The sequence below is a fragment of the Herpailurus yagouaroundi genome, unplaced genomic scaffold (genome assembly GCF_014898765.1).
Source record: "Herpailurus yagouaroundi ecotype Mexico unplaced genomic scaffold, PumYag 162439, whole genome shotgun sequence".
In the NCBI taxonomy this organism is placed as follows: domain Eukaryota; kingdom Metazoa; phylum Chordata; class Mammalia; order Carnivora; family Felidae; genus Herpailurus; species Herpailurus yagouaroundi.
The window spans coordinates 58,614-86,151 of record NW_024423167.1 but is presented as its reverse complement, the minus strand read 5'-3'; the positions used below and the strand labels follow the sequence as shown (position 1 = coordinate 86,151).

General features: G+C 36.7%; 1 protein-coding gene across 5 annotated transcripts; it reads right to left on the bottom strand.

Annotated features, from left to right (window-relative positions):
• LOC121026770 (transmembrane protein 106B) lies at positions 1–27,043 on the bottom strand. 5 transcript variants are annotated; one of them, XM_040469545.1, is made up of 9 exons: positions 26,836–27,043; positions 24,277–24,370; positions 23,614–23,835; positions 20,295–20,358; positions 13,589–13,748; positions 10,104–10,244; positions 9,804–9,853; positions 3,481–3,534; positions 1–2,714 (listed from the first exon to the last, which is right to left on the bottom strand). In XM_040469545.1, exons 3-9 carry the CDS (start codon positions 23,831–23,833, stop codon positions 2,576–2,578), a joined length of 828 nt encoding a protein of 275 aa, XP_040325479.1. In that variant the 5' UTR covers positions 23,834–23,835; positions 24,277–24,370; positions 26,836–27,043; the 3' UTR covers positions 1–2,575. The 5 variants fall into 5 exon arrangements, with proteins under 5 accessions (XP_040325479.1, XP_040325478.1, XP_040325477.1 ...); XM_040469544.1 differs by lacking the exons at positions 24,277–24,370; positions 26,836–27,043 and adding exons at positions 25,302–25,400; positions 26,745–26,765; XM_040469543.1 differs by lacking the exons at positions 24,277–24,370; positions 26,836–27,043 and adding exons at positions 25,302–25,403; positions 26,745–26,760.
• Between the last annotated feature and the right edge of the window lie 495 nt (positions 27,044–27,538).

Sequence of the window (27,538 nt, the reverse complement as noted above, 5' to 3'; positions counted from 1 at the left end):
TCTTTTTTTAATGGCTGTAATTCTGTTTCACCTGAATGTATTTTTGTAATTTTATTAACTTATACCTGCTCTGTTCCAAGCTTATTCTGGCAAGTTATTTAAAACTTCTCTGAAAGTAGTCACAGGTGATCTTTTTTTCTACTACAGGTTTGCACTCATCTTAAATTCTAGGTTTTTCTACCTTATGCTTCATGGAAAGTAGGTACAATAAAGTGTTAATTTTTAAAAATGAAGAAAAAATATTCAAAACTAAGTCACTAAAAGCAAATGTTCCTTCACTTTCCTGTATCTTCAGCAAATACTATGCATGCACTCCAAAAGGATATCAGACCACAAATCAACAGAAAAATCCATTCACTTACACTACATACTCTTATGAAGTTAAAAGATAAACCAGGATTGATTTCTGAAGAAGGCATATCTGAAGGGTGATTATGAAAAAATGAAGGGTGATTTTGAAGTAAGGACAAGGAGAGAACAGAATATGATAAACATTTTTGAAACACTTTATGATTTACACAGTCAGTGAAATACTTTCATCTCTAGGTAACTCACTAAATGAGAAGAAGCCTGACAGGTGACTGGTCAGGTATACAGAAAGATTTGGAAGCCCTAATATAGATGATTGTTGGTTAAAGTCACAGGAGTAGAAATTTTGAAGCAAAAGAGGGTCTAGATAATAGTCACTGAAAGATCAAAAGACAGAATGAGGGAAAATGAAATGAGAATGATTTGAAAAATACAAATAGAATCGAAACATTAGAGGAGTGTTCAGTTTCAAGGAGAATAGGAGTAGTCAAAAATCATAGAAGAAAAAAACATGAAGGCTGGGTTTGACTAGTGAGTCTATAACAAATGTAATGGGGTGACTTTAATAGCAACGATGGGTGAGTTAGCAACGATTAAGGTAAAACAACAGTCCAAAAAAAAAAAAAGTGTATTCTACCCATTTAAAATGTTCACTCAGGAAAACTTGGGGAAAATTATAATAACACTAAAGGGAGACCTGAGTGTGTTTAAAGGCAGAAAGGAGACTTCATTAGCTCTAAATAATTAAACAAAGCTTGTGTGTAACAGCTGAGAGAGTCCGACTGATAAACAGGTATGTTTCAGACCTAAGTTAGGCACTTTGAGGGAAAGGGAACCTGACTTCTGTCTCTAGGGAACAGAAAGAAATTAATCTCAAGCCACTTATTTATTTATTTATTTTTTTGGTATCACAGTTGGTCCCTACCCTCAGTGGTATATATTTACAAGGTAATTAGAACTTGGTAAGTGAAAAGGCACAAAGCCCAAACAGAAAATGGTATTGAAAATATAAGATGACAAAATGCAAAAATCAATAATTTCCACTTGAAAATAATTTTAAATAAAATCCAAACAAAAAGTTGAAAATTTAAAAACGTTAACTGCTAGAGGCTTGATATCCATGTGATGTGCAAAGTGATTAAATTTTTAAAAAGCATAATATAGGTTTAATTCTTATATAGCCACCATCATTTAATAAGATTTCTTGGAGAATTTCTACCAAAGACACAATTTCCTCCTTGAAAACAGGCATAAAATGGGTAACATTGGGTGACTTGGGTACCAAAGAGTTGTGAAAAGTGTCTCCACAACTTGTTAGTCTGAAAAGCAACATTAAAAAAAAGTGGAGCATCAAAATACTTTATTTCAAAATCACTTGATGCCTGATCCTGTATGTAACTGGAACCATATTCACATTCTATAAGTTTCTGAATTTCAATTTCCCGTTTTATTTATTTTTTATGAGCAACTTACTTTATTTTGAATCTGTACTTTATTTGACATTTATTTAAGCTGTATAAAAGCCATGCACAGTTTATTTACAATATTATACATTAACGATGTTTGAAGACTACACAAAAATTTCACAAAACTTACTTAGATGGAAAGACATGTGAAACAGGGAGCTTTCAAAAATTTTAGATTCAGAATTTTGCAAAGATTATTTTGGTTTCTAGTGTTCTGCAAGCACTGGATTGAAATAAGACTGACAAAAACGTGCAAATGAGTAGAATTTCAATAAATGAAAAACTACAAATGTTTAGCTAAAAGCTAAAATACCTTGAAATCCTACTATGTAGCAATGGGAATTTATAAAACAGAAAAAAAAAGGTTATTTTTAAAAGTCTTTCATGAATAACAGGCTCTCAGTAATATTCTATAAAAACATTCAGAAATAAAGTTTCTCAAATTATGTCCATCATCAAAGTTAGGTTTTCAGTAGTGGCCGAAGCTGTGAATTGTAAATTACTTACTGTCCTACATGGGAAGTCTCAATTTCCCCCGCTAGGGAGAGGGGGAGAAGAAAATCAATTGGCAAATTTAGATTCAAGTAAAAGATCCTGGTACAGACAACATGAACACAGAGTGGATCGCTGCAGTAATGTTCGAGTCCACCTACTTTTACTTGTACCCCTAAAATGGAAGGTGTAAACTTTAGTTTTCTTCAATTTAAGATCTCCTATCAGGAAGTAAGTACCTCATTCTTCAGAGTTCTAGAAAATATCGATAGGGATTTCTTCTTCTCCACTGGCATATCATTCAATTTTTACTGTTGTGGCTGAAGTACATTTAGATACTCAGACTGCCCCAACTGATAAGTTGTGTTCCTTCCACAATCAACATACTGGTATCTTTCCTGGGATATCTGTTCAGAGTGTCCAAAGTATGTTGTTGTCACAGTAACTCTAAAAAAGAAAAATTGGGAGACATAACAAAAAAAAAAAAACTCAAACAGGGAGACACATTATTATTTACATAGTTTTCTGAACTGAGAATACTTTCATATAGCAAAATTTTCTCCAGGGAGAGACTGATTAATGATAATATTGTGGACATGGGCCACTCAGGGAATATTTGCCCAACAGATAGCATAAATGCTGATTTAGCAAGCCTACTCCAATAATTATACACAAGAAACACCATGTTTTCAGAACATTTATCATTACTTAAAAATACGTAAGTTCATTTCACTTTTAAAAACAAAATTCTCTCATCACAGGAAAATTCTTTCATTCTTTCATCACATTTTGCGCCATTAGCTGATGGTCCAAACACCAAACCTATAACCTACAATGTCTTAATGGCCCAGAATAACACCCAATTTGCACATTAGTAACAGTACTTATTACTGTGAAGGACTATTTACCATAGATAACAGAACAATGGATGCTGAGCTCTGTCCTCTTTTTCATCCCAACACCTGCCATCTTCCTGTGTTCTTGCAAGGTCTAGATTCACTCTTCAGCAGCCATGTGATCCTTCACTACTTCTCCGAGCTCCAATTTCCTCATTCTTAAAGTTGGATAATATTTACTCATCTCATCGCACTCTTTTAAGGCTTCAAACCCGACTGAACTGATACTTATAAAGGTGTTGTGTATGCTATAAGCCAAAGTTATAAATCTAAAGTTTAAAAAAGAAATATTTCTTTCAAAAAAAATTCATACTTACTGCATCATGAGTACGATATTATGTACTTTGATTGATATCAGTGTACAAAAATCACTGTTAAAAAGAAAAAAACAATGTGAGTAAATGTGGCTGATATTATAATTTAAAATCACTTAATTATGATTCCTTTCCCTATGTTAAAACTAAAAGAGATATGATACACAAGACATAAGTAAGCATTTATTGATGGAACATTTTCTGCACCTAATAATGATAAAGATTTTCATGACTTTTTATTCTAAAAACAGACATGTTTTACTACAGCAATTGTAGAGTTGTTGCACACTGGCTACAAATTACTGCTACTTTTTATTCATCTTTGAAATTGTAGTGAACAGTTTGTTAGAAATTCTGTATCAGCCTGATACTATAAAAGATGATAAAAAATCTTTTTTTTTTTTTTACTTAAGAGTTAATAATCACTTAGACCCAATGTAAAAGCTTTAGAAATTCAATAAGAGAACATTATACAATACTAGCATTTTTAGTTCTGCGATACTAAAGTCAACAAATACTAAAATGTGTGAGACTATGGTTCTTATAGTAAATAAAGTGACATGGTGTGCTGAATGGGAAAATTATGCAGCCAAGAATTCTTTATCCAGCAAGGCTGTCATTCAGAATACAAGGAGAAAAAAAGAGTTTCCCAGACAAACAAAAGTAAAGAAGTTTGTGACTACTAAACCAGCCGTGCAAGGAAGAGGGACTGGGGGCAAGGCAGTGAAGAATAAAAAGGACCAGAGAACATCACCAGAAACACCAACTCTACAGGTAACACAATGGCACTAAATTTATGTTTCAATAATCACTCTGAATGTAAATGGTCTAAATGCTCCAATCAAAAGACATAGGGTATCAGAACGGGTTTAAAAAAACAAACAAACAACCCACACACAAAAACAAGACCCATCTACATGCTGCCTACACAAGACTCATTTTAGACCTAAGACACCTGTAGATTGAAAGTGAGGGGATGGAGGGGCGCCTGGGTGGCTCAGTCAGTTAAGCGTCCGACTTTGGCTCAGGTCACGATCTCGCGGTCCGTGAGTTCGAGCCCCGTGTCGGGCTCTAGGCTGATGGCTCAGAGCCTGGAGCCTGCTTCCCATTCTGTGTCTCCCTCTCTCTCTGTCCTTCCCCCATTCATATTCTGTCTCTCTCTGTCTCAAAAATAAATAAATGTTAAAAAAAAAAATTAAAAAAAAAAAGTGAGGGGATGGAGAACTATCTGCCATGCTAATGGACATCAAAAGAAAGCCAGAGTAGCCATACTTATATCAGACAAACAAGATTTTAAAACAGACTATAACAAAAGATGAAGAAGGCATTCTATCATAATTCAGAGGTCTATCCATCAAGAAGATCTAACGACTGTAAATATTTATGCCCCCAACCTGAAACACCCAAATATATAAATCAATAATGATAAACGTGAAGAAACCTACTGATAATAAAACCATAATAATAAAAGTTTAATACTCCGCTTACAGCAAATCAACAAGGAAACAATGTCTTTGATACAATGGACAGGATGAACTTAACAAATATATTCAGAATATTTCATCTTAAAGCAACAGAATAGACATTCTTCTCGAGTGCTCATGGAACATTCTCCAGAATAGATCATATACCGTGTCACAAATCAGTCAGGTCCAAAAAGATCAAGACCATGCCATGCATATTTTCAGATCACAACACTTTGAAACTTGAAGTCAACCACAAGAAAAAATTTAGAAAGTCCTCAAATACGTGGTGGTTAAAGAACATCCTACCAAAGAATGAATGCATTAACCATAAAATTAAAGAAGAAATAAAAAAATACAAGGAAGCAAATGAAAATGAAAACATGACAGACCAGAACCTTTGGGATGCAGCAAAGGCAGTCCTAAGAGGGAAGTATATTGCAATAAAGAATTAACAGGTGCCTGGGTGGCTCAGTCGGTTAAGCATCTGACTTCGGCTCAGGTCACGATCTCACGGTTTGTGAGTTTGAGCCCCGTGTTGGGCTCCGTGCTGATAGCTCAAAGCCTGGAGCCTGCTTCAGATTCTGTGTCTCCCCCTCTCTCTGTCCCTCCCATGCTCATGCTCTGTCTCTCAATAATAAATAAACGTTAAAAAAATTAAAACAAAAAAGGGTCTACTTCAAGAAGAAAAGTCTCCAAATACACAACCTAACCTTACACCAAGAGGAGCTAGAGAAGAACCAGCAAATAAGGCCTAAAGCTAGCACAAGAAAGGACATAATACAGAAAAAAACAATATAGAAACAGCAACAAAAAACGTGTAACAGATCAATGAAACTACATTAATGGTTCTTTGAAAGAATAAACAAAATTGATAACCCCCTAGCTGGACTTATCAAAAAGAAAAGAGAGGACCCAAATAGAAAAAAATCACAAATGCAAGAGGAGAAATTACAACCAATACCAGAGAAATACAAACAATTATAAGAGAATACTACGTAAAATTATATGCCAACAAACTGGGCAATCTAGAAGAAATGGACAAATTCCTAACAATTCACAAACTACCAAAACTGAAACAGGAATAAATAGGAAATTTGAAGAGATGCATAATCAGCAAAGAAAATGAATCAGTTATCAAAAATTTCCCAATAGGGGCGCCTTGGTAGCTCAGTCGGTTAAGCATCAGACTTTGGCACAGGTCATGATCTCATAGCTCTCTGTGCTGACAGTTCAGAACCTGGAGCTTGCTTCAGATTCTGTGTCTCCCTCTCTCTGCCCCTCCCCCACTGACACTGTCTCTCCCTCTCTCTCAAAAATAAAAAAACAGGGGCGCCTGGGTGGCGCAGTCGGTTAAGCGTCCGACTTCAGCCAGGTCACGATCTCACGGTCTGTGAGTTCGAGCCCCGCGTCGGGCTCTGGGCTGATGGCTCAGAGCCTGGAGCCTGTTTCCGATTCTGTGTCTCCCTCTCTCTCTGCCCCTCCCCGTTCATGCTCTGTCTCTCTCTGTCCCAAAAATAAATAAACGTTGAAAAAAATAAAAAAAAAAAATTAAATAAAAAAAATTTAAAAAAAAAATAAAAAAAAAAATTTTTTTATCTCCCAACAAATAAGAGCCATGGGCCAGATGCCTTCTCAGGGGAATTCTACCAGACATTTAAAGAAGAGTTGACACCTCTTCTTTTCAAATTGTTCCAAAAAATAGGATGGAAGGAAAGCTTCCAAACTCATTCTATGAAGACAGTATTACCTTGATTCTAAAACCAGACAAAGACTCCACTAAAAAGGAGAATTACAGGCCAATATCCTTGATGAAACTGGATATAAAACTTCTCAACAAGATCCTAGCAAATAGAATCCAACAGAATATACATTAGAAGAATTATTCACCATGATCACGTGGAATTTATTCCTGGGCGGTTCAATATTTGCAAATCAATCAACATGATACACATTAATAAAAGAATAAGAACCATATATCCTCTCAATAGATGCAGAAAAAATATTTGACAAAATACAGCATCCTTTCTTGATAAAAACCCTCAAGAAAATAGGGATAGTAGGAACATACTCCATCATAATAAAGGCCATATATGAAAGAGCTACAGCTAATATCATCCTCAATGGGAAAAGACTGAGATCTTTCCCCCTAAGGTCAGGAACACGACAGGGATGTCCACACTCACCACTGTTGTTCAACATAGTACTGAAAGTCCTAGCCTCAGCAATCAGAAAACAAAAATAAATAGAAGCCATACAAATGGCAAGAAAGAAGTCAAATTTTCACTCTTTGCAGATGAGATGACACTCTACGTGGAAAATTTGAAAGAGTCCATCAAAACACTACTAGATTTCAGGGTGCCTGGGTGGCTCAGTCAGTTGAGCATCTGACTTTGGCTCAGGTCAGGATCTCACAGTTTGTGAGTTCGAGCCCCACATCGGGCTCTGTGCTGACAGCTCAGAGCCTGGAGCCAGTTTCAGTCTCTGTGTCTCCTTCTCTCTGCCCCTTCCCCGCTCATGCTCTGTCTCTCTCTGTCTCTCAAAAATGAATAAACATTAATAAACAACAACAACAAAAAATACTAAACTAAAAAAAAAAAAACACTGCTAGATTTCATACATGATTTCAGCAAAGTCACAGGATATAAAACCAACATAGAGAAATCGGTTGCATTTCTATACACCAATAATCCTTTGCAGAAAGAGAAATCAAGGAATTGATCCCATTAACAACTGTACCAAAATCAGTAAGATACACAGGAATAAACATAAACAAAGAGGTAAAAGATCTGTATGCTGAAAACTATAGAAAGGTTATGAAAGAAATTGTAGAACTCACAGGGAAAAGGAAAAACATTCCATGTTCATGAACTAGAAGAACATTGTTAAAATGTCAATACTACCCAAAGCAATCTACACATTCAATGCAATCCCTATCAAAATAACACAAGCATTCTTCACAGAGCTAGAGCCAACAATTCTAAAATTTTTATGAAACCAGAAAAGGTCCTGAATAGTCAGAGCAATCCTGAAAAAGAAAACCAAAGCTGGAGGCATCACAATTCTGGACTTGAAGCTGTATCACAAAGCTGTAATCATCATGACAGTATGGCACTGGCACAGAAACACATAGGTCAATGGAACAGAATAGAGAACCCAGAAATGGACCCCAAAATGTATGGCCATAATCTTCAACAAAGCAGGAAAGAATATCCAATGGAAAAAAGACAGTCTCTTCAGCAAATGGTGTTGAGAAAACTGGACAGGGACATGCAAAAGAATGAAATTGGAGCACGTTCTTACCCTGTATACAAAAATAAACTCAAAATGGATGAAAGACCTAAATGTAAGACAGGAAACCATTAGAACCATTCAGGAGAAAACAGACAGCAACCTCTCTGACCTTGGCCAGAGCAACTTCCTACTAGACATGTCTCTGGAAGCAAGGGCAACAAAAGCAAAAATGAACTATTGGGACCTCATCAAGATAAAAGGCTTCTGCACGGCAAAAGAAACAATCCACAAAACTAAAAGGCAGCCTACAGAAAGGGAGAAGATATATGCAAATGACGTATCAGATAAAGGAATAATATCCAAAATCTATAAAGAATTTATCAAACTCACCACCCAAAAAATAAATAATCCACTGAGGAAATGGGCAAAAGACATGAATAGACACTTTTCCAAAGAAGACATACAGATGGCTAAGAGACACATGAAAAAATGCTCAACATCACTCATCATCAGGGAAATACAAATCAAAACCACCATGAGATATCACGTCACACCTGTCAGATAAGCTAAATGAACAACTCCAGAAACAACAGATGTTGGTGAGGATGTGGAGAAAGGGGAATACTTCTGCACCATTGGTGGGAATGCAAACTGGTGCAGCCACTCTGGAAAACAGTACAGAGGTTCCTCCAAAAATTAAAAATAGATACCCTACGACTCAGTAATTGGCACTACTCAGTATTTATCCAAAGGATACAAAAATGCTGATTCAAAGAGACACATGCACCACAATGTTTAGAGCAGTGCTATCAACAATAGCCAAATTATGGAAAGAGCCCAAATGTCCATCAATTGATAAATGGATGAAGAAGATATGTGGGGGGGGTGTGTGCGCAGGGGGGGGGGGGGGTGGTGTGTGTGCATACATCTGTACACACACGTACACACACACACACATATATATATAATGTACACATACACACATACAATGGAATATTAGTGATCAAGAAAGAATGAAATCTTGCCATATATTATGCTAAATGAAATAAGTCAGAGAAAGACAAACATGATTTCACTCATATGTGGATTATAAGAAACAGATGAAGACAGGGGAAGGGAAGGAAAAATAAGATAACAGAGAAGGAAGCAAACCATAACAGACTCTTAAATAAAGAAAACAAACTGAGGGTTGCTGGAGGGGAGGTCAGTGGGAGGGATGGGCTAAACAGGTGATAGGCATTAAGGAAGGCACCTGTTGGAATAAGCAGTGGGTGTTATAAGTAAGTGGTCAATCGCTGGATTCTACCCCTGAAACCAATATTACACTATATGTTAACTAACTTGAGTTTAAATAAAAATAAATAATTTTTAAAAAGGTGACAAGGTGTATTTGACCTTAATGATGAAAAATAAGAAAAAAATGAATATTAAGGGTATAGACACATACTACACATAAATATTATGCATGTTGATGAGAGAGAAGACAATAGAGATGATCAGAGGCCAGAAGTATTCCAAATGTGATTTCCTGACTGCTAAGATTGTGGGAAATTAAAAAGATATCTATACACTCTATTCTTGATATTTTATAATTCAATGAGAGAACATTATTCAAATATCAAAACTTACTACATATAACTCATTTCTTCTGCTATGATAGTAGGTACCGTATAATCGATCTGAAAGACAAAAAGTGAAAATAAGACAACTAGAAAGAGGAGCAAAGCATCAAAGATTTCAGACATGTTTCACAATTTCAAAGAGTTAGAAATCTCTCCTTTTGCATGGCTGAGTCTAAGACTTTCTCTTATACGTGCAAAGAACACATGTCAAGTTTGTGAGGAAATCCTCCCCCTCCCTCAGATTAATATGATATAGAAAGTCAAAAGTCATTGAACTCCTCCAAAGTATTTTATGATGGAAACTTACTTGTTTCATATCCAGTGGGCCAATATTGGTTATGTTGTTTAAGCGAGCCTTTCCAATAACAGTTTTTGAAAACTGAACTTGTGCAGTGATATTTTCAACTTCAACAGAATAATAGTTATTGTTTGTTATATTTAGTGTGTTCTGTAAAAGAAAAGGCAAAAAATGTATAAGCATAACAAATATGTATCCAAAATCAATTTAAAAAAATGACTTCAGAGGTGCCTGGGTGGCTTAGTCCATTAAGCATCCAACTTCAGCTCAGGTCACCATCTCAGTTTGTGGGTTTGGGCCCCACATCAGGCTCTGTGAGGACAGCTCAAAGCCTGGGGCTTGCTTCGGATTCTGTGTCTCCCTCGCTCTCTGCCCCTCCCCCACTCATGCTCTGTGTCTCTCTCTCAAAAATAAACTTAAAAAAAATGACTTCAGCTGTGGCCACACTTCAGTTATTAGGGGGAAGAAAAATATTGCCAAAAATATCAAAGGATATTAAATAAGCTAATTATTTGGTTTTATGATGAATACTATGTACATAATATGCCAACAATAAGCACACAATTAAAAATTAACAGGTCTACGGGGCGCCTGGGTGGCTCAGTCAGTTAAGCATCTGACTTTGGCTTAGGTCATGATCTCACGGTTCCTGAGTTAAAGCCCCGCATCAATCTCTGTACTGACAGCTTGAAGCCTGGAGCCTGCTTCAGATTCTGTGTCTCCCTCTCTCTCTCCTTCTCCCCTGCTTGTGCTCTCTCTCTCAAAAATAAATAAATGTGAAAAAAAATTTAAAAAATAAACAACAGGCCCAGAAAATGTACATTATAGGAATATAGAAAATGAATGTTAGAAAATGTATTTATGGCCTTAGAAAAATTCTATAAAAATAATTTTTAAATTTCATCTGAATTTCTACTAAATGTTAATATATAAATATCTTCACAGACTATATTAGTAATGTATTTCCTATTCTATCAGATACAAAAATGACCATTTAAAATGTTAAACAGTACTTCATATAAACTTTTTTGTCTAAAAGAAATTGGTATTTTAACTTATACATGAGTAGAGATTTCTACTGGGTCACTTTGGAGAAGAAATGGGATAGATTCAAGTCTATTTGTTGGAAAGAAATTGAGCTACATCATTTCTGTACTTAACAGCAGGGACAATTTCCACAATTCTAATTCACAGTTATGTCAAATTATTTTAGAAAATGAGCAGTGGGGGGGCGCCTGGGTGGCGCAGTCGGTTAAGCGTCCGACTTCAGCCAGGTCACGATCTCGCGGTCCATGAGTTCGAGCCCCGCATCAGGCTCTGGGCTGATGGCTCAGAGCCTGGAGCCTGTTTCCGATTCTGTGTCTCCCTCTCTCTCTCTGCCCCTCCCCTGTTCACGCTCTGTCTCTCTCTGTCCCAAAAATAAAAATAAACGTTGAAAAAAAAAATTAAAAAAAAAAAAAAAAAAAAAAGAAAATGAGCAGTGGGAAAAAAAATGTTAAATCAAGAAATAACAGATAACAAAACATCTAAAACAGTCATCACAAATGAAAATCAATAGTAACTAAATGATGAATGTTAAATATTCATAAGGCAGATTGTAATGGTTACCATTTATATACAAAGAGCCCTCACAAACTGAAAAGAAAACAACAATATCTTTAGAGGTAAAAACAAACAAAAAAAGTAAAGCATATGAATAAACAAATCAAAAGAGTACAAATATAATTGGCCAAGAAACACTTAAAAACCCTGAAATTCATTTAGAGTTAGGAATAAGCTAGTAAACTTAATATTCATTAAACTAGTAAAGCTTGTAGAAAGCAACAAATTCTATTCTTGGTAAGGATTTGAGCACAAGGGTCAATTTTTACATTACTGGGAAACGTGAAGCATTGCAGCCATTCTGGTAAGTAATCTAGCAATATCCATTAAAATAAAAATACATATATCCTTTGACCTAGCAATCCTACTTTTGAGCATTTATTCCAAAGAAATAAAAACATCATGATGTGAATGAGAATAGTGGCAAAAACAAAAAGAAAAGAAAGTGAATGACCATCCACAAAAATGATTAGTATTAAATTATTGCATGGAGTGTTACGCAGGCCATTAAAAACAATGTAGTAAGTCTAAGACACAAATTCAGGAGAGATTTCTACAAGGTATTAACAAGTGAGAAAACCAACATGCGTAAAATATGTACAAAATATTCTTTTGAAAATAAATATTACTTTAAGAAAAGCTGACAATGTGAGCTTATAAATTAATATAAATATGGAGAAAGATGAAAAGATGCAATAAGGGATAAGTGGAAAGAAGAATCTTAGTAAAAAAGGATTAAAAAAACAATGTACTAGTGACCAGCAATTACATGATCACATTTATGTATTAATTTAAATCATAGTTATAAATGTAGAGTTTTTCTTTTAATTTCCTAATATAGTAGAAATAATCTTTACCTAAATATACAAACGTTTTTATCTACTTGGCTCTTAATACCCATGTCAACTTAATTTCTAGACACTGCAGGAAAGAGATTGTTAATTTGAGGTCAATGGACCTTCTGATACAGGCCAAAGAATGGGATTCAGAAGAATCTTGGAATCCTTTGGACATGCAAAATAATGTTGGTAGAGGTCTTTTTCTGAAGTGCCACAGCTTTCATGAGAACATTAAAAGGATCAATCATATATTGAAGGCTAGAAAGATGACAAAGATAAACATTAAGAAAGACAAAAAAAAAAGGACAAAAAGTTTAGTACTAACAGACATATTGTTACTGAGAGCAGTGAGAATCCACTTAATTTGTAAGTCAAGAGAGCACAAGCATAAGCTTTCAAATAATGATTTAAAAAAAAAATTTTTTTTTAATGTTTGTTTATTTTTTGAGAGAGAGAGACAGAGTGTGAGCGGTGGAGAGGCAGAGAGAGCGAGAGATACACACAGAATCGGAAGCAGGCTCCCAGCTCTGAGCTGTCAGCACAGACAGCAGTGTTTTCCTGGACAGTAAAACACTATGGATATTTCCCCATATACTAATTTATAAGAGAAATCAAACAGGCACTTGTACCTTATCTTTAGACACAATACAGGAATAGTCTGTTAAAACGGTAAAAATTGTATTTCACCATATATAAGGAAAAGAAACTGTTACCTTTATAACATTTATAGAATCAACCTACTTTTAACACTTTGCAAGAAGCTATTCAAAGGCTGAAAAGTAAACGGACTATAAATATTCTTTCGTCAACAACAGTTTAGTTTATTTACCATTTTAAAGGCAACTTCAAATGCTAAATGATTCTGTATACACAATCACCAGTACTTACTATTTGCCATTTTCGGCACAACCAGAAATGATAGAAATCATCAACAGCAGATATACAGAAAGCAAACTGACCAGTGTCACATTTAATATTCTCTCAGAGGGACAAAAGTGTACTTAATATAATAAAGGAATGTAATCAAATATTTTAATGTAATTTTGTACTTACCGTGATATTTAAATATACTGTACGCTTTTGAACATCATAACTGACGTATGCTGATTTTACGCCAATGTATTTCACGTCAATAGAGCGAGGGAAAAGGAAAAACACAGCCAATCCAGAGAGGAGCAGACAGACAAACACAGAAGCCATCACATACAGCTTTCTGAAAACAAAAATGAGAGTAAGAAAATACATGTGCATCAAAAATTACATAATGAAACATTTAGAGAAGTTTTTTCAACTTGAATTTTTCCCCTATTATACCAGCAGGAAAAGATGTATAATTTTACCATTTTTTTATATTATAAAAGTAATTAGTAGTGTTGGGTCTGGTCTATAAAGTGTTAAAATGTTCTCCTTAAAAGATGTATGTACCTTTTTGGAGACTGGGATTTCAGGATTACTGAAGGCAGAATATTAACTACAGTCATTCCTAAACCAGGCTGCACACTAGAATTAATTAAGCTGGAGAACTTTATAAAAACATGGATTTCAAGAGTCCCTTCTCTCCCTTCTGAATTTAGCAGAGCAGAATTTTCACGTGAGTTTTGCATGTGAGTCCCAAAGTGACTGCTCATCAGAACCACCAGTGAAGCCCTTAAAAGCATAATGACATAACCACAAGCCTCATGAATCCCACTAAGTCTCACTAAGACTTTTTGAGTCTCCTCATCCCAAAGTATTTATGTACTCAGTTTTTAAAATATTGTTTACATTAATCAACTCTGTTTTGATGATGCTATTAAGCTGTTTCTTGAAAATCAAGAAAGGGGATACTAATATGCAGATATAAGACAAGAAAAAAAAAAACAAAACAAAAAACTTTCCATGCCTTTCCTAGTCTTCTAACTCTCCTTGACAGGTATCTCTTCCATCTCCCGCTCTTTATTTCCAATCTCCAGAGATAAAAATTGCCTCTATCTTCAATTTTATCCTCAAAATAGGGTTTCAAAGTAAAATTTTCCTGGTTTCTCCAAAAAACAGCTCTCAGCTCAAAGCCCACAGCACCTTTTATTTTTTTTAAAAACTAGGTCTTTTATATTACTTAATCTTTTCTTTATGTTCTAGTCATTAAATAAATACTCATTTTATCCTTTCTCCTACTTTGTCTTCCTCACCAATTCCCAAATCCCTTAATAGACATAATCTTTGCCTGGCCCATAACTGCTATTTCAAATGACTCTTGCACATGTTTTATGTTTCTGAGTATTTTGTCTAAGAAAAGAGAACAAAATGGTTTAAAAAAAAAATAAAACAAAGATTCGCTAAGTCACTGCCACTAGGCCCACACTACTGTTCTGAGCAAACAAAGACGTTCCCACTCACTCACTCTAGATTTCCTCGAAATGAGTAGGGTGATGATCACTACTAGATCACCTACTGAATAGTTTAGCACACATTTATAGTACCTACTCTACACCAAACCCCTAAAAAAGGTATAAAAAAAAAGTTCAAAAATCATGACTAAAAAAATCTGAACTTTGTTGAATTTTCTTCTATTTTAGTGTTGTTATTTTTAATTAGTGCTAGGTGAGCCCGCCGTAATCTATTTAGGGTTTAGGGCCTATAAATCAGCTCCGGGTGTTAATATATGATCAATGTCCTAAATTACTCTGCACCCCAAGTTTACAGCCATGAATCTGATGGGATAAACATTCCACATAGTATTTCCTACCAAATTGAAAAACTGGCTAGTACACTGATGAAGACTATAGATGTCTATTATAAAATTCACCAGTCATCATTTTTCTTATGGCTCTAGGGACAGTAATGAATCCTAGGAGGTATAGAACTGATAAAGCTATAAAGATCATGTGGCTTATTTGGACTCAAGTTACATTTCTACTTTTGCCATTTCCTACTTGCAACACTTTCGGCAATTTGCTTTTTTTCTCCACTCTAAAATGTGTAGATTTGTTTTCAGGATTAAATGATACAGCTAAAATATGCAGACAAAAGCAATAAATAAATATAATTTCCTAACTACCTCATCACAACTCCCCCAACTTAAAGAACCACAGTTGTTCGTAAAATATTATAGTTTCACTAAAAAATGAGTCATTGTTTTTTCACTGCACATCTGAAACTCCTAAAAATTCTTAAGGGGCTTCCTACGGTTTTCAGATTTCTTAGCTTACTAATGGTGTGGACCTTGCTACTTTCTCAAGCTTCATCTCTACCACTTTCCAACAGCAGCATTTACTTTACGCAAACATCTGAATGCCAGCCTGTTACTCTCATCTATGCACATACTGTTCCTTCTGTTGAAACGGTCTACCTCAACTTTTTCTACTTTTCTAAAATTCAGCTAATGCTTCATCTTCTTTGGAGCCTTCCCTAATTCCATAAAATAATTTAGATTCTACCATACTCTGCTCTCATAGTACTCTGGAAATACCTCTAACAGGTAAGACAAAGGTACTGTAATCACCAGCTTACATGTCTATCTCCTCGATAAATTCATAATTCCCTTATACCAAAGATACTTTTGAACAATTTGTATCCCAGGCCTTAGAACAGTGACTGATTTCACAGGTACTCAATAGGTGTCTAGGTTGCCGTCCAATAGTATTTTTCTCTTCATATTTCATTCTGAATACTTACTATTGCTATGTATTTAAATTCACTCCTTTTTCCTGAAGTGTCTAATTTGTTGTTAACTCTTCCCATGTAGTTTTCATCTTATTCAGATATTGTAGTTTTCATTTCTAAACATTCTATTTGGATCTTTTTAAAATATCTTCCATGTCTATTCTTAAGCCCCATCTCTTGAAACTACAGAATATAGTTAAAGTAAGTATTTCACTGTCCTTGTCAAATGCTTTCTTCTATGCCATTTATTGGTCTGTTTCTATAAATGGTCTTTCCCATTATGGGCTCTATTTTTCATCTTCTTTTCACGCTTGGTAATTTTTAATTGGATGACAGACTCATATATTTTACCATGTTGAATGCAGGATAGTTTGGAATTCCTACATATACATTCTTGAGCTCTGTACTGGGATATAGTTGAGTTTCTTGCAAAGAATTTAAACCTTTTGACGTTTGCTTTTAGGTCTTGTTAAGCATGAGTACTGCAGCTTTTAATCTAGGGCTAATTCTTTCTGTTACTGTGGAAATAACCTTCTGAGTACTCCACCCGATTCCCTCTGAATTATGAGATTTTCCACACTGATTGGTGGAAACTATCCCTGGTCCTATATAAGCGTTAGGGACTGCTCCCTCTGTTTTGTTTTGTATGTTTCTTCCTTCAGCCTCAGGGGCTTTCTTCACACATATACACTGATCAGTACTCAGCTAGACACTCACAGAGTACCCAGTGGTAACTCTCTATCCTCTGGTACTTTGCCCTACTAACTGTGGTCTTGGCCTCTGAGATTCCCAGGACCATCTATCTCCTCAGTTTAGGGGTTCTGCTAAGCTCTGCCTGCACTCTTTCCATTGTACTGTGATCTGATATCTTTTCCTAGACAGTAAAGTGGTACAATCATAGGGTTTACGTCATTAGCTTTCCCTTTCTCAGATATCACTGGCCTGTACTGGCTGATGTCCACTGTCTAAAAATATTGTTTCATTTATCTGTCCAGTTTTTTAGTTGTTTCAGACATAAGAATAAACCTAGTCCCTATGATTCCATCTTTGGTTGGAAATGAAAAAAACAAATTTATTTGATTTTGTACTTGTATCACTTTGTTTTTAGGCTAAGAATCTTATTCCCTAATGACATTAGTACATAATTACTTACCTGCTTTACATAAAGAAGTTTCAAAATTACACTAACATTACTCCTAACAATGCAGCTACTGAGTACAGTTTAAGCTTTTGTTGGTAGTTATCTTTGTCATTTAGAACACATCTTCCTAGACACTGACAGTCAAAGTGCAATGTTTTCAAGTCACTTAAAGTGATTCTTTCATCTGCAGTCATGCCAACAACCGGATATACAGTTAGATCATTTGTTTCAGTTTGTTTCAATTTTTAGCACTTTTTAAATTTTACTTCCAATTTCCAAACTTTTAAATTCTATTTAAAAAAATGTACATGGTTGTAAAGTTCAAACAATATAAATATATACACATACACACAGAGATCTCACGTGTTTACCTGTTCCCTCTTCCAAGTTCCTTCCCAAATTCTGAGTAATCAATTGTATTAGTCTTAGGTTTATCATTCCATTGTTTCTCTCTCCTTCTCTGTATGCATGTGTGTGTTTTCAGATAGAACCATACTCTAGATATGAACTGTAGTGAAATACAGAGTTCTTCCTTTTCCATGTTATCATTGCATAGATGTAGCGTGACTTATCTACCCGAATCCTATTATTGGACATTTATATTACTTCTAGTCCTTTGCTATTATAAAACACTGGCACAGTGGATAAAAACCATACTTTATTTGACAATTATCCTCAGGAAAACATTTTCAAAGTAGAATTCCTGAGCGAAAGGGTAAATGTGTTATGTAATTTTGCTAGATAACATCAAATTCCCTTTCACCAAGGTATGGATGTGCTCATTTCACACAGTGTTGCCAACAAAATACACTGTCAAAATTTGGAGCCTGGCTGATCTGATAGATAAAAAATGGTATTTCAATGTTTTAATCTGTATTTCTTTTATGATCAAGACTGAACATCTTTTCACATGTTTAAAGGACATCTGCATTTCTTTCTTGTGGATGAGCTGTTCATATCTTACTTTTTGTTTGGTGGTGGCCTTTTCCTCTCAAATTGTGAAACTCCTTATAGTGTAAGGATATTGGCCATATGTTTGCGGTAACGTGCAGACATCGCTTCCCAGTTTGCCATTTATATTCTGCCTTCAACTAAGGTTTTGTTTTCAACCTGTAAAAGTTAACCTATACTTTGTCAAATTAATTAATCTTTTCTTTCCTCACTGGATTTTGAATCATACTTAGAGAGTTTTTTTTCATCCTAAGATTATAAAGGAATTAAGCCTAATTTCTTGAATATGCATAACCATCTACATAATTTATAATAAAGGGTCACATTGACTTTTTAAAATTTTTGGTTCATCTTCTTTCCAATGGTACATATTTAAATATGCTGCTCTACTGATTACTTGTTTGGAGCACTGTGGTCAAGAAGCATGCCAATCTGATTTTCTGTCCCTTATAAATTGATCCTTTTGCCTGGGATTTTTCAAAGGGTTTTTCTGTTTTGTTTTGTTTTTTTACCATCAAAGTCCAGTACTTTCACTAGGATGGGTAGCACACAATTTAAAATCATGGCATGTCTTTTCAGTATGTAGGTTCATGTCTTGTTTTACCTCAGGGAAGTGTTCTCGAATTGAGTATTTAGTATTTGTTCAGTTTGATTCCTTTGGTTTTTCTACAGGGGCTTCAATTACATGTTTGTTCAATCTTCTTTCCTTGTGTTCTATACCATTTTACCTTAAATACTTTTCATTAATGTGTCTGTGTTTTCATTTACTCCTTTGTACGTTCTATATCCTTTGCCATACTTTCCATGGTATCTGTTTGCACTATGTTCTTTCAGTCTTGTCTTCATATCTGAAATTATTTTTTTCTAATTCTTTCAGGGGTTCATAGTCTTATTTCACGTCCTCATATTGTTTAGTCATCTCATTTCTGAGCTTTTCAATTTCTGACTCATGCTGTTCTGTCATAGCTTCTATAGGTTTCTTAAGTTACAGTTTTCATCTGTTTTTCTGATATGTTTCCATGATCTGTTAACATTTTATTTCAGTTCACTTTCTTCTTCTTTCTTTTTAACTGACTTTGTGTGACACTTCACTGCAATATTTTTTGTTGCTCGTGTTTAAATGAGATGTTTTTGTACATTTCACAGAAGCTTTCCATTTTCGTGAAGATGGGCCAGGGTGGCTTTCCTGAACTCCATCCTCTGTTGTAATAAAGTTGTTGTGTTTTTTTTTTTTAAGATGGCCTGTATGTATGTCCACTTCTATGGTTCTGAGATTCTCTCTCTAGTTTTTGAAACTTTCTTCCTTTTCCCCTATTCTTTCCCTGTACAAAATGGATCTAATCCCCAGTAGGCTTTTCCTTAGGATATGTCTGTCCTTTTGCAAGAGTTTTTGGTGAGTTTTCCTAAGGTCTTTGAGGGCTCAAGGTGGTCTAGTTCCTTCTGATCTTCTCAAATCCCCTTAGTGAATCTCTATGGCCTCTGTGTACCTTTTCTGCCCTCTCTCCAAGGTACAGGAAGTGGAGGCCTCCCAGGTTATTTTTTGACAGGTTACTCCCATAAGTATTTGCTGGAAGTGGGATCCTCTTCTTCTTGGGTACTATGTATCAGAGCATTTGCTTGGTATATCAGGGCTCTTAGGACCTTCTGCAATTCTTCTTGTGTCTCTTCACAAATTCCCCACAGCTGCTAACACTTTCTGATCCTTGCTCTGTCTTCATTCTAGGGTGAGTAGGAGAACCTTAACACTCATTTTTGACGAAAATGTTTGTGTATCCTACTGCTATTCTAGGTTTGTCTGTTTTAGTAAATAGATTTTTGAGGAAATTCAGATGCTATGCTGCTTTGAAGACCTTACCCCAACCAGGAATCCTTTTTTTTTTTTTTTTTTAAATAATACAAAGCATCTGATGGCATAATTTAACAACCTGATGACATTTTTCATTTTAAAAGTGTTAAACTAGAGTAATTACACATAATTCAAAAAGCAAAGAATACAAAAAAATTTGCTATTTTCTTATCACTTACGTCCTTCTTGGCCTTAATCTCTGATCACTATATGGAATCAATGCCACAAGCTGGTTTTCTTGCCCTAAAAGTAAAAGTACATTTAGAAATTTATTAACACTATTAATTAAAATATAGTAGATTTCTATCTAAGTGTGGTTTAGAAAGATCAGACTACAACCCAGCTCTCATCTCATTACTTTAGTAAACTGCTCTCAAATCTTCAAAAATTATCAAGTAGACATTGAGTTCTAAAAGAGGTAATTTATCTTTCAGAGCTTGATGTCTAGACAAAATAATACAAAGAATGAGAAAGAGTAATCTTTTTACTGAAAAAAATCTAAAAAGTCCCAGCTTTCAGAAGATCTGAATTCACCAAGACTTCCTTCAACTGTGTATTTTCCACTTAGATTCTGATTTGGGTATCTGGATAAGGGCAGAAGAAACAGCGCTACCTTGCTGTCCTGAAATCACTATAACTACAGAGGTTCCTACACTATATTCTTGAAAATCAAAAGTGACACACAGAAAGTCTCATGCTTCAAGAGCTTATACAAAATGAGCCTTCCACAACTCATTTAGGCCACACATTGTCTGCATTATGTGACTCCAAAATCCATCCTTTATTTCCTGGGTTGGGCTATATCCAGATTTAACAGATAAGTAGATCTTTAATACGCCAATTTTTCCAATCTCATCAGAACTAAGCTGTTTGTAGTAACTCTTAAAGCACTAGAGTCACATTCTCTCTTTTTTTTTTTTTAATGATTATTTATTTTTGAGAGACAGAAAAAGACAGAGTGTGAGCAGGGGAGGGGCAGAGAGAGACGGAGACACAGAATCTGAAGCAGGCTCCAGGCTCTGAGCTGTCAGCACAGAGCCCGACGCAGGGCTTGAACTCAGGAGCCGTGAGATCACAACCTGAGCCGAAGTCGGACGCTTAACTAGCTGAGCCACCCAGGCACCCCATAGTCAAATTCTCTTTTAAAGCTTCCTGTAATGCTTCCATTATTCCTCCCTGCCCCTTCCACAACTCTCTCCTCATTTACACTACCTCCCCACACCACATTTAAATATATATTACATACACATATCTTTTTCTCTGTGTACACATATCCCGTCTTTTTTGGTGATGTTCATTTGGCTAAACTAAATCCTGCTTAAAAGTAACCTTTTAGCTCCTACGGTGATATCCATACAGCTAAATATTAACAGAGAAAAACATACAACTATGCTCACTGGCTTCATTTAGATCACTAATCACAAGTGGCCTTTAATGTCAGTCATCATACATTACCCAGGTCACACTCTTAATCTGACTCTCCAAAACCACAATTTCACACTTCAACTTTGTCTTCAAATCTCCAATAGCTCCTTCCCTATCCTCACTCTTAGCTCCTCATGTGACAAAACAGAACTTCCACAAGCTCCCACCACCACGTCTATGCACCTACCTGTCTCTGTGTCCATACACTCTACATTCTCTCCTATTACAAAGAGTAAACTACAGGTGCTCCTCTGTAAGGGCAGCCTCCTGCTCTTGTGTGCTACATCTAATAATTCTCCCATCTCCTGCGCTATCACCTTTTTTCCTCTATGTATCATTCTCATCAGCATACAAATTATTCACTCCATCTTTTAAAAACTCCCTTTCCTGACTCAGAGCCCCCCTCCCGCTACCGTCTCTATTCTTTGCTTATATATATAGTAAAACTCCTCAAAAATACTACTTTCTTACCACATAACTTCACTCCTCCTATGCACTATTGATCCCACGCTATACGTGCTATATGCAACCTGCCACAGCTGCCCTTTTAAAGGTATCCAGTGGTCTCTATCCACATCACCAAATCCAATGGTCAGTTCTCACTCCTTACATTACCTGATCTATCAGTAGCATCTAACAGTTGTACACTCTCTCCTCCTTGGTACACTTTCTGCATTTATTTCCAGGACACCACAGATACAACGGAATTTCCTCCTTCTACTCTAGCTGCTTTTTCATTGTCTTTGCTAAATCTTCCTCCTGTCACTGAGTTTGAAATGTTGAAATGTCCCAAAGTTCAGCATTAGGGTCTCTTTTTTTTCCATTCACACTGATAAGTTTGGTGCTCTCATCCAACTCAGCTTTAAGTACCACCTGTATTATGATGACTCCAGCCAAGGCCTTGCATTTGAATTCCAGACAATTATAACTAAGTCCCTACTAAATAGGCCCACTTAGATGTCAAATATGCATCTCCACACTTACATCTCTAAAACAGAACTCCTGATCTCTCCCTGGATATACACACTCAAACCTTCTTTTCTCCATTTTAATTAACAGCTACACCATTCTTCCAGCTATTCAGACAAAAATACCTTCAGAGTCATCCTTGACTTTCTACTATCCACAATCCACTTCCAGGCTGCCAAAAAAGCCAAGTGGTTACACCTCAAAATCATAACCCGAATGCCAGAATGGTCCTTTTTTTTTTTTTTTCTGTCTTAGCCTAAGGCACTAATCCCTTCACCTACAAAAATCCTTTTATTCTGTATCAGGTACTTATCCCTGCAATGATAAAGCCATCACATTGAAAGGCCAACTCATATGTAAACTTCCCCAATCTAATGCATTGCTTAGAAACTCTGGTATACCTTATGTGGACACTGCCCTTCCCTCATGGTTTCTCCAGGGTTACCTATCAACTTCAACCAGGCAGAAAATGAGGATGGCACAAAGTATTTTCATGATTTCTACTGTCGCCAGTTCTACTAAAGTTTGTGTAGGCTACAAGCAACACATGAAGATTACTCCCTTCTGAATTTCCCTATGATATGCCACCAACTGATCCCCCCCACCCCCCCGTATGACCCATCTGAATTTACCAACCCTTTTCATGTAGTTCCTCTTAAAAATAACTAATTAGGGCATGACTGGCTTGCTTTTATTCTTTACATCGTGAACTAAAAATATTAGGTCACCAAATTACTTAAATTGTTCCTAGTGCCCAACGTGATTATGACCAAATAGGACTAAAAATTTTCAGTCAAAAGACACTGCATATCTAGTATCACAAGGGGGAAAGAAAACAATACTAGACGTAGAGGGGTGGTTTTCATTACTGCTTTGTAAACCTGAATGTGTTTATGGGTTTTTTTTTAATGTTTATGTTTGTCTCTTTGTGTCCGTTTAACTGAAGATAACTGATACACAGTTTTAACTTTAATCCTACAAGTTTTTAAAACACAAAGGGCTGTGCTTTGATCTATGGGTTTGCTATCATTACAAATTCATTACAAATCCAGTGCAAATGCCTGGAATAACTCTTTAAAGGAAAAATAACACAGTAACACATACCCCTAGGAATTCTTCCTGTTCCTTGACAAGTGGGACAAGTGACACTATCTCTTCCTGTAAATTCCACATACGGAAACTGAGAGACATCTCCACCTCTTCCATCTTCATTATGGACTTCATTATTAACCAGTCCATTCCTCATATTTTCAGTTGATGTGACTCCATCATAAGCATCTTCTTTATTTGAATGCAAAGGCAAATGAGAAAAAGACTTTCCCATGTCTAAAGAAAAAGAAATATCTTACGATAAAATCAGGGTAAAAGTACGTACACTCAAGAACATTATGGGATTTTTATACCAATATAATTAACATAGAGCAAACTTCAAGGGAATATTCAAATTACTTTTGGATTAGAATTATATTTAATCAGGGTAACAGTTGAAACAAGGGAGCCAAGAGTCCAAAGTGTTTTTTTCTAACAAATTATTATAAAATGGTATCATATCAGACTCATGATGAGAATGGGCTCTCAAACATTAAAATTGCACCTAAGTTTGCACTTTTTAAGGTTCTCTGAAAAGAAAGCGGTCTTCACTAGAATACAACAAAAACATATTGTACCTTTAAACCAATTAGCACGAAAGGCTAAAGTTGCTTTAGGCAGATTATGACTGTTATTATATTGGATTACCAGGTAAGTTTGAAAGAAGACTTTAACCACCTCTTGTTCCTCCTCAGTCTGTACTTTCTAGGTGCTTAAATTCTTCTTTCCAGCTTATCTCTTCTCAGGCAAAAGACCCTGAGGGCCAAGCATCCTGTGATGGTAAGCAAAACACGCCCTTCAAGCAATAAGGGCTTTCCAGACCCCAAGACAATTATCGATCTGAACTTAGTGGCTACCTGCACGTACCCATCCACCTTTGTCCCACATTTTCCTTATATAAACTCAGAAGTATTTTTAGCACTTTGGAGACAATCTTTGTGACTTTAGTCACGGTCTTCCCATGCTGGCCTCACTGAAATAAATTCTTCTCTTGTTTCGCTACCACTTGTCTTTCTGCCTTTGGATATTGTTAGTGGTGAGTGGTTGAACCTCGTCAATTTGGGACCCTCGGAACCACGTGCTCTTGTACCCCTAAACCGTGGCTCCAAGTCAAAAGGAGTACTTTTCTGGGGCGCCTGGGTGGCTCAGTTGGTTAAGCATCTGACTTCGGCTCAGGTCAAGATCTCATGGTCCTTGAGTTCGAGCCCCAAGTCGGGCTCTGTGCTGTCATTTCAGAGCCTGGAGCCTGCATGGGATTCTGTGTCTCCTTCGCTCTCTGCCCCTCCCCCACTCACGCTCTGTCTCTCAAATAATGAATAAATGTTTAAAAAAAATTTTTTTTAAGAAGTAGAAGTAGTACTTTTCAGCCTTTTAAAATTCATGCGCTTTTTGATAAATAAGATCCACAATCCTTCTCATTCTCACATTTCTAGCTTGAAACTTTTAAAGTTTCAACAAAAACTCAAAACCAAATCCTGCATTTGTCTTTCATTCAACAGTTGATGAAATTTCAAAATTACATTGAAACTAATATCCCAAGATATTTAACAGAATTCACCAATACAAAGCAACATTTAGAACAATTAATTTCAAAACTTTAGGGTGACAGTATCAAAAATAACATGGGTAAAATTTAAATTTACATTTAACGTAAACTTAAAACCAAGTAAGAATAAGTGGTAGTACCTACATATATACCATACCTATACAAAATCACCTCTGCAGGTACGTAATGCAAGAGTACTGCAGTTGAGTCATACAATTTTCAGGATGAAATGAACTTAAAAGTCATATAATCCAATCTGCTGACATTCTCAGGGAAAATTAATAAAAAGGGAAAGCACAATTACAAATAACGTTTCTGCTCTTTCCAAATTTGACCATTTATCTTTTATCAGTTCCTAAAAATGTATTATTATAGACATTCATACAAAGAGATAAGCATGTCTTTTAGAAATTCTTATTGATTTGAGTAAGGAAAACTGACACTCAGTAATTCAAGTTATAGTATAATATGGAGAAAAGTTTACTTTTTAATACTGGCATGCCACCCACATCCTGGGATCATTCAAACATAGTATATACAGCAGGATAAAAAATATTCACAACCAGATCAATTTAAAATTGTAGAAAGATGAAGGTGCTTATTTTCACTATTTTACTATTTTAAAAAATCTATGTACACATTATCCATGTAAGCTGAAAAACATAAATGATCTATAACGTCCACAAATGCATCATCTTCTCTTGGCTTGTCTCAGTGACATTAAACCCAGGCCAAACCAATTTGCCACTCACAGGTGGTTCAGGGGTGAATTAACATCACTATCTCCACACACTGACCTTGGGACCTGTCTGGAATATCAGTTGAGCAGGGATCAGGGGCCTCAGCAGTGTGGCCACCGAGCCATCCTTTCTGGGATCTTAGCACAACAGGAGTGTTAAGATGTATCCCAAAGAATCCTTTGGGGGAAGGGGGCTGGGCGGACAGGGAGGCACAGAGGGCAAGATCAAGTGGCTCTCAGTCTGGACCTGTTTTCTTTCTGTATCTAACAGTTGTCTTGATGAGTCTGCCTCTGACAAGTGTTTATTTCAGCAACGCTAACTGACAAGCATCAGACTTAGGCACTAGGTATCCCCGCCCTCCCTACTGGATATTCCTCCCATCAAACAGTATTTAGCCACTTTTATTCCTAAAAACCCATTGGTTTATGAAGAGGTGCTACACCCCCCTTTCTTTTCCCTATATGCAATGTTTTCATCGCAATCTCTTACTGAAAACCCAACATGGATCTAAGACTTAGCAGAGAGAGGGGGGAAAAAGTACAGCATTCCATCCAATCTAAATGGGTCGTTTTCTTCTATGATAACGAAAGCCGGCACCTTTTGTTAGCTGCATAAACAAAACACAGCACACAGCCTACTCTGGAAAGGTTAAAGATAAGATCAAGGCAACCGTGCAAAAAAAACTAAAGAAGAGCAAAAGCAGGGGACACCTGGCCGCACAAGGTGTGGGAACCTGGAATCAACCCTAGGCAGGAGACTGGGTCCGGATAGGTGGTGACAAAACACCGCCATTATCCAACCCTGAGCGCCCCCTGGGTCGCTGGGCTGGGCTGGCTCCCCTGAGGCCTCCCCTGTTCTACCTCTTTCCTCCCGCTTGACTCTTTCCAGGACGCCTCCGCTGGGCTCTACTCCGAAAAAGGGACCGAGGGCCTGCGCGTTCAGATTACTCACCTGCACGCAGAGCGCTGCGCAGTACCGAGCTGCTCCGGCGCGCACTGGCCAGGGAATAGGGTCACGGGGTCTGCAGTCCGGATCGCTGGGGCTGGGACTACAGGCCTACAAGCGGCGGCCGCGGATTCGGAGCGGGGGAGGGGCAGCAGAACCACTGCTTTGGCTGAGGCCTGGCGCTGCTGCAACCTGCGTCCGCGCCTGCGCAGAGCTCTCTCCTAGGAGGTGTGTGACCCAGCAGTGCGCACGACGCATGCGTCTTTCCTCCGCCCTGCTAAAGTCCGGAAGGGCAACTGCTATGAGTGTGCACCCTCCAGGTTATGTTACCTTGGTCTCTCTCAAGTCTTGAAGGTAAAAATTGGCCGCTCTCGCCCTGGAAAATTTAAAAATAATAGTACTTCCTTTTTCTTTCTTTCTTTTTTTTCCTGTCAGGCCTTTTCCTTTTGCAAAGGGGGAAAAACAAAACATACACTATCTACTTCAAACCCTCAGCTAAGAAGCTTTCTATCCACGCCTTGCGAGTCGTCCGTGATTGACACTCGGCGACGCTGGGAGTAGGATAAACTGGTTGGTAGACACGCGTCTGACAGCCGAAAAATCCATCATTTGCAATTTAGAAACTAACCCAGTAGAAGGAAACCAAGCTTGGCAGGAGCCCTAGTTTTGTTTGTTTTGGTTTTGCTTGTGTTTTGCACATGGTTCACCG

What these genes read in the sequence shown, in the direction of transcription:
- LOC121026770 (XM_040469545.1), bottom strand. Translation starts at nt 23,833, where the DNA reads ATGGGAAAGTCTTTTTCTCATTTGCCTTTGCATTCAAATAAAGAAGAT. An exon ending in CAGTATATTTAAATATCACG is followed by an intron (nt 10,245 to 13,588) that starts GTAAGTACAAAA and finishes TTTCTTTTACAG; the next exon opens with AACACACTAAATATAACAAA. An exon ending in AATATCGTACTCATGATGCA is followed by an intron (nt 2,715 to 3,480) that starts GTAAGTATGAAT and finishes TTTCTTTTTTAG; the next exon opens with AGTTACTGTGACAACAACAT.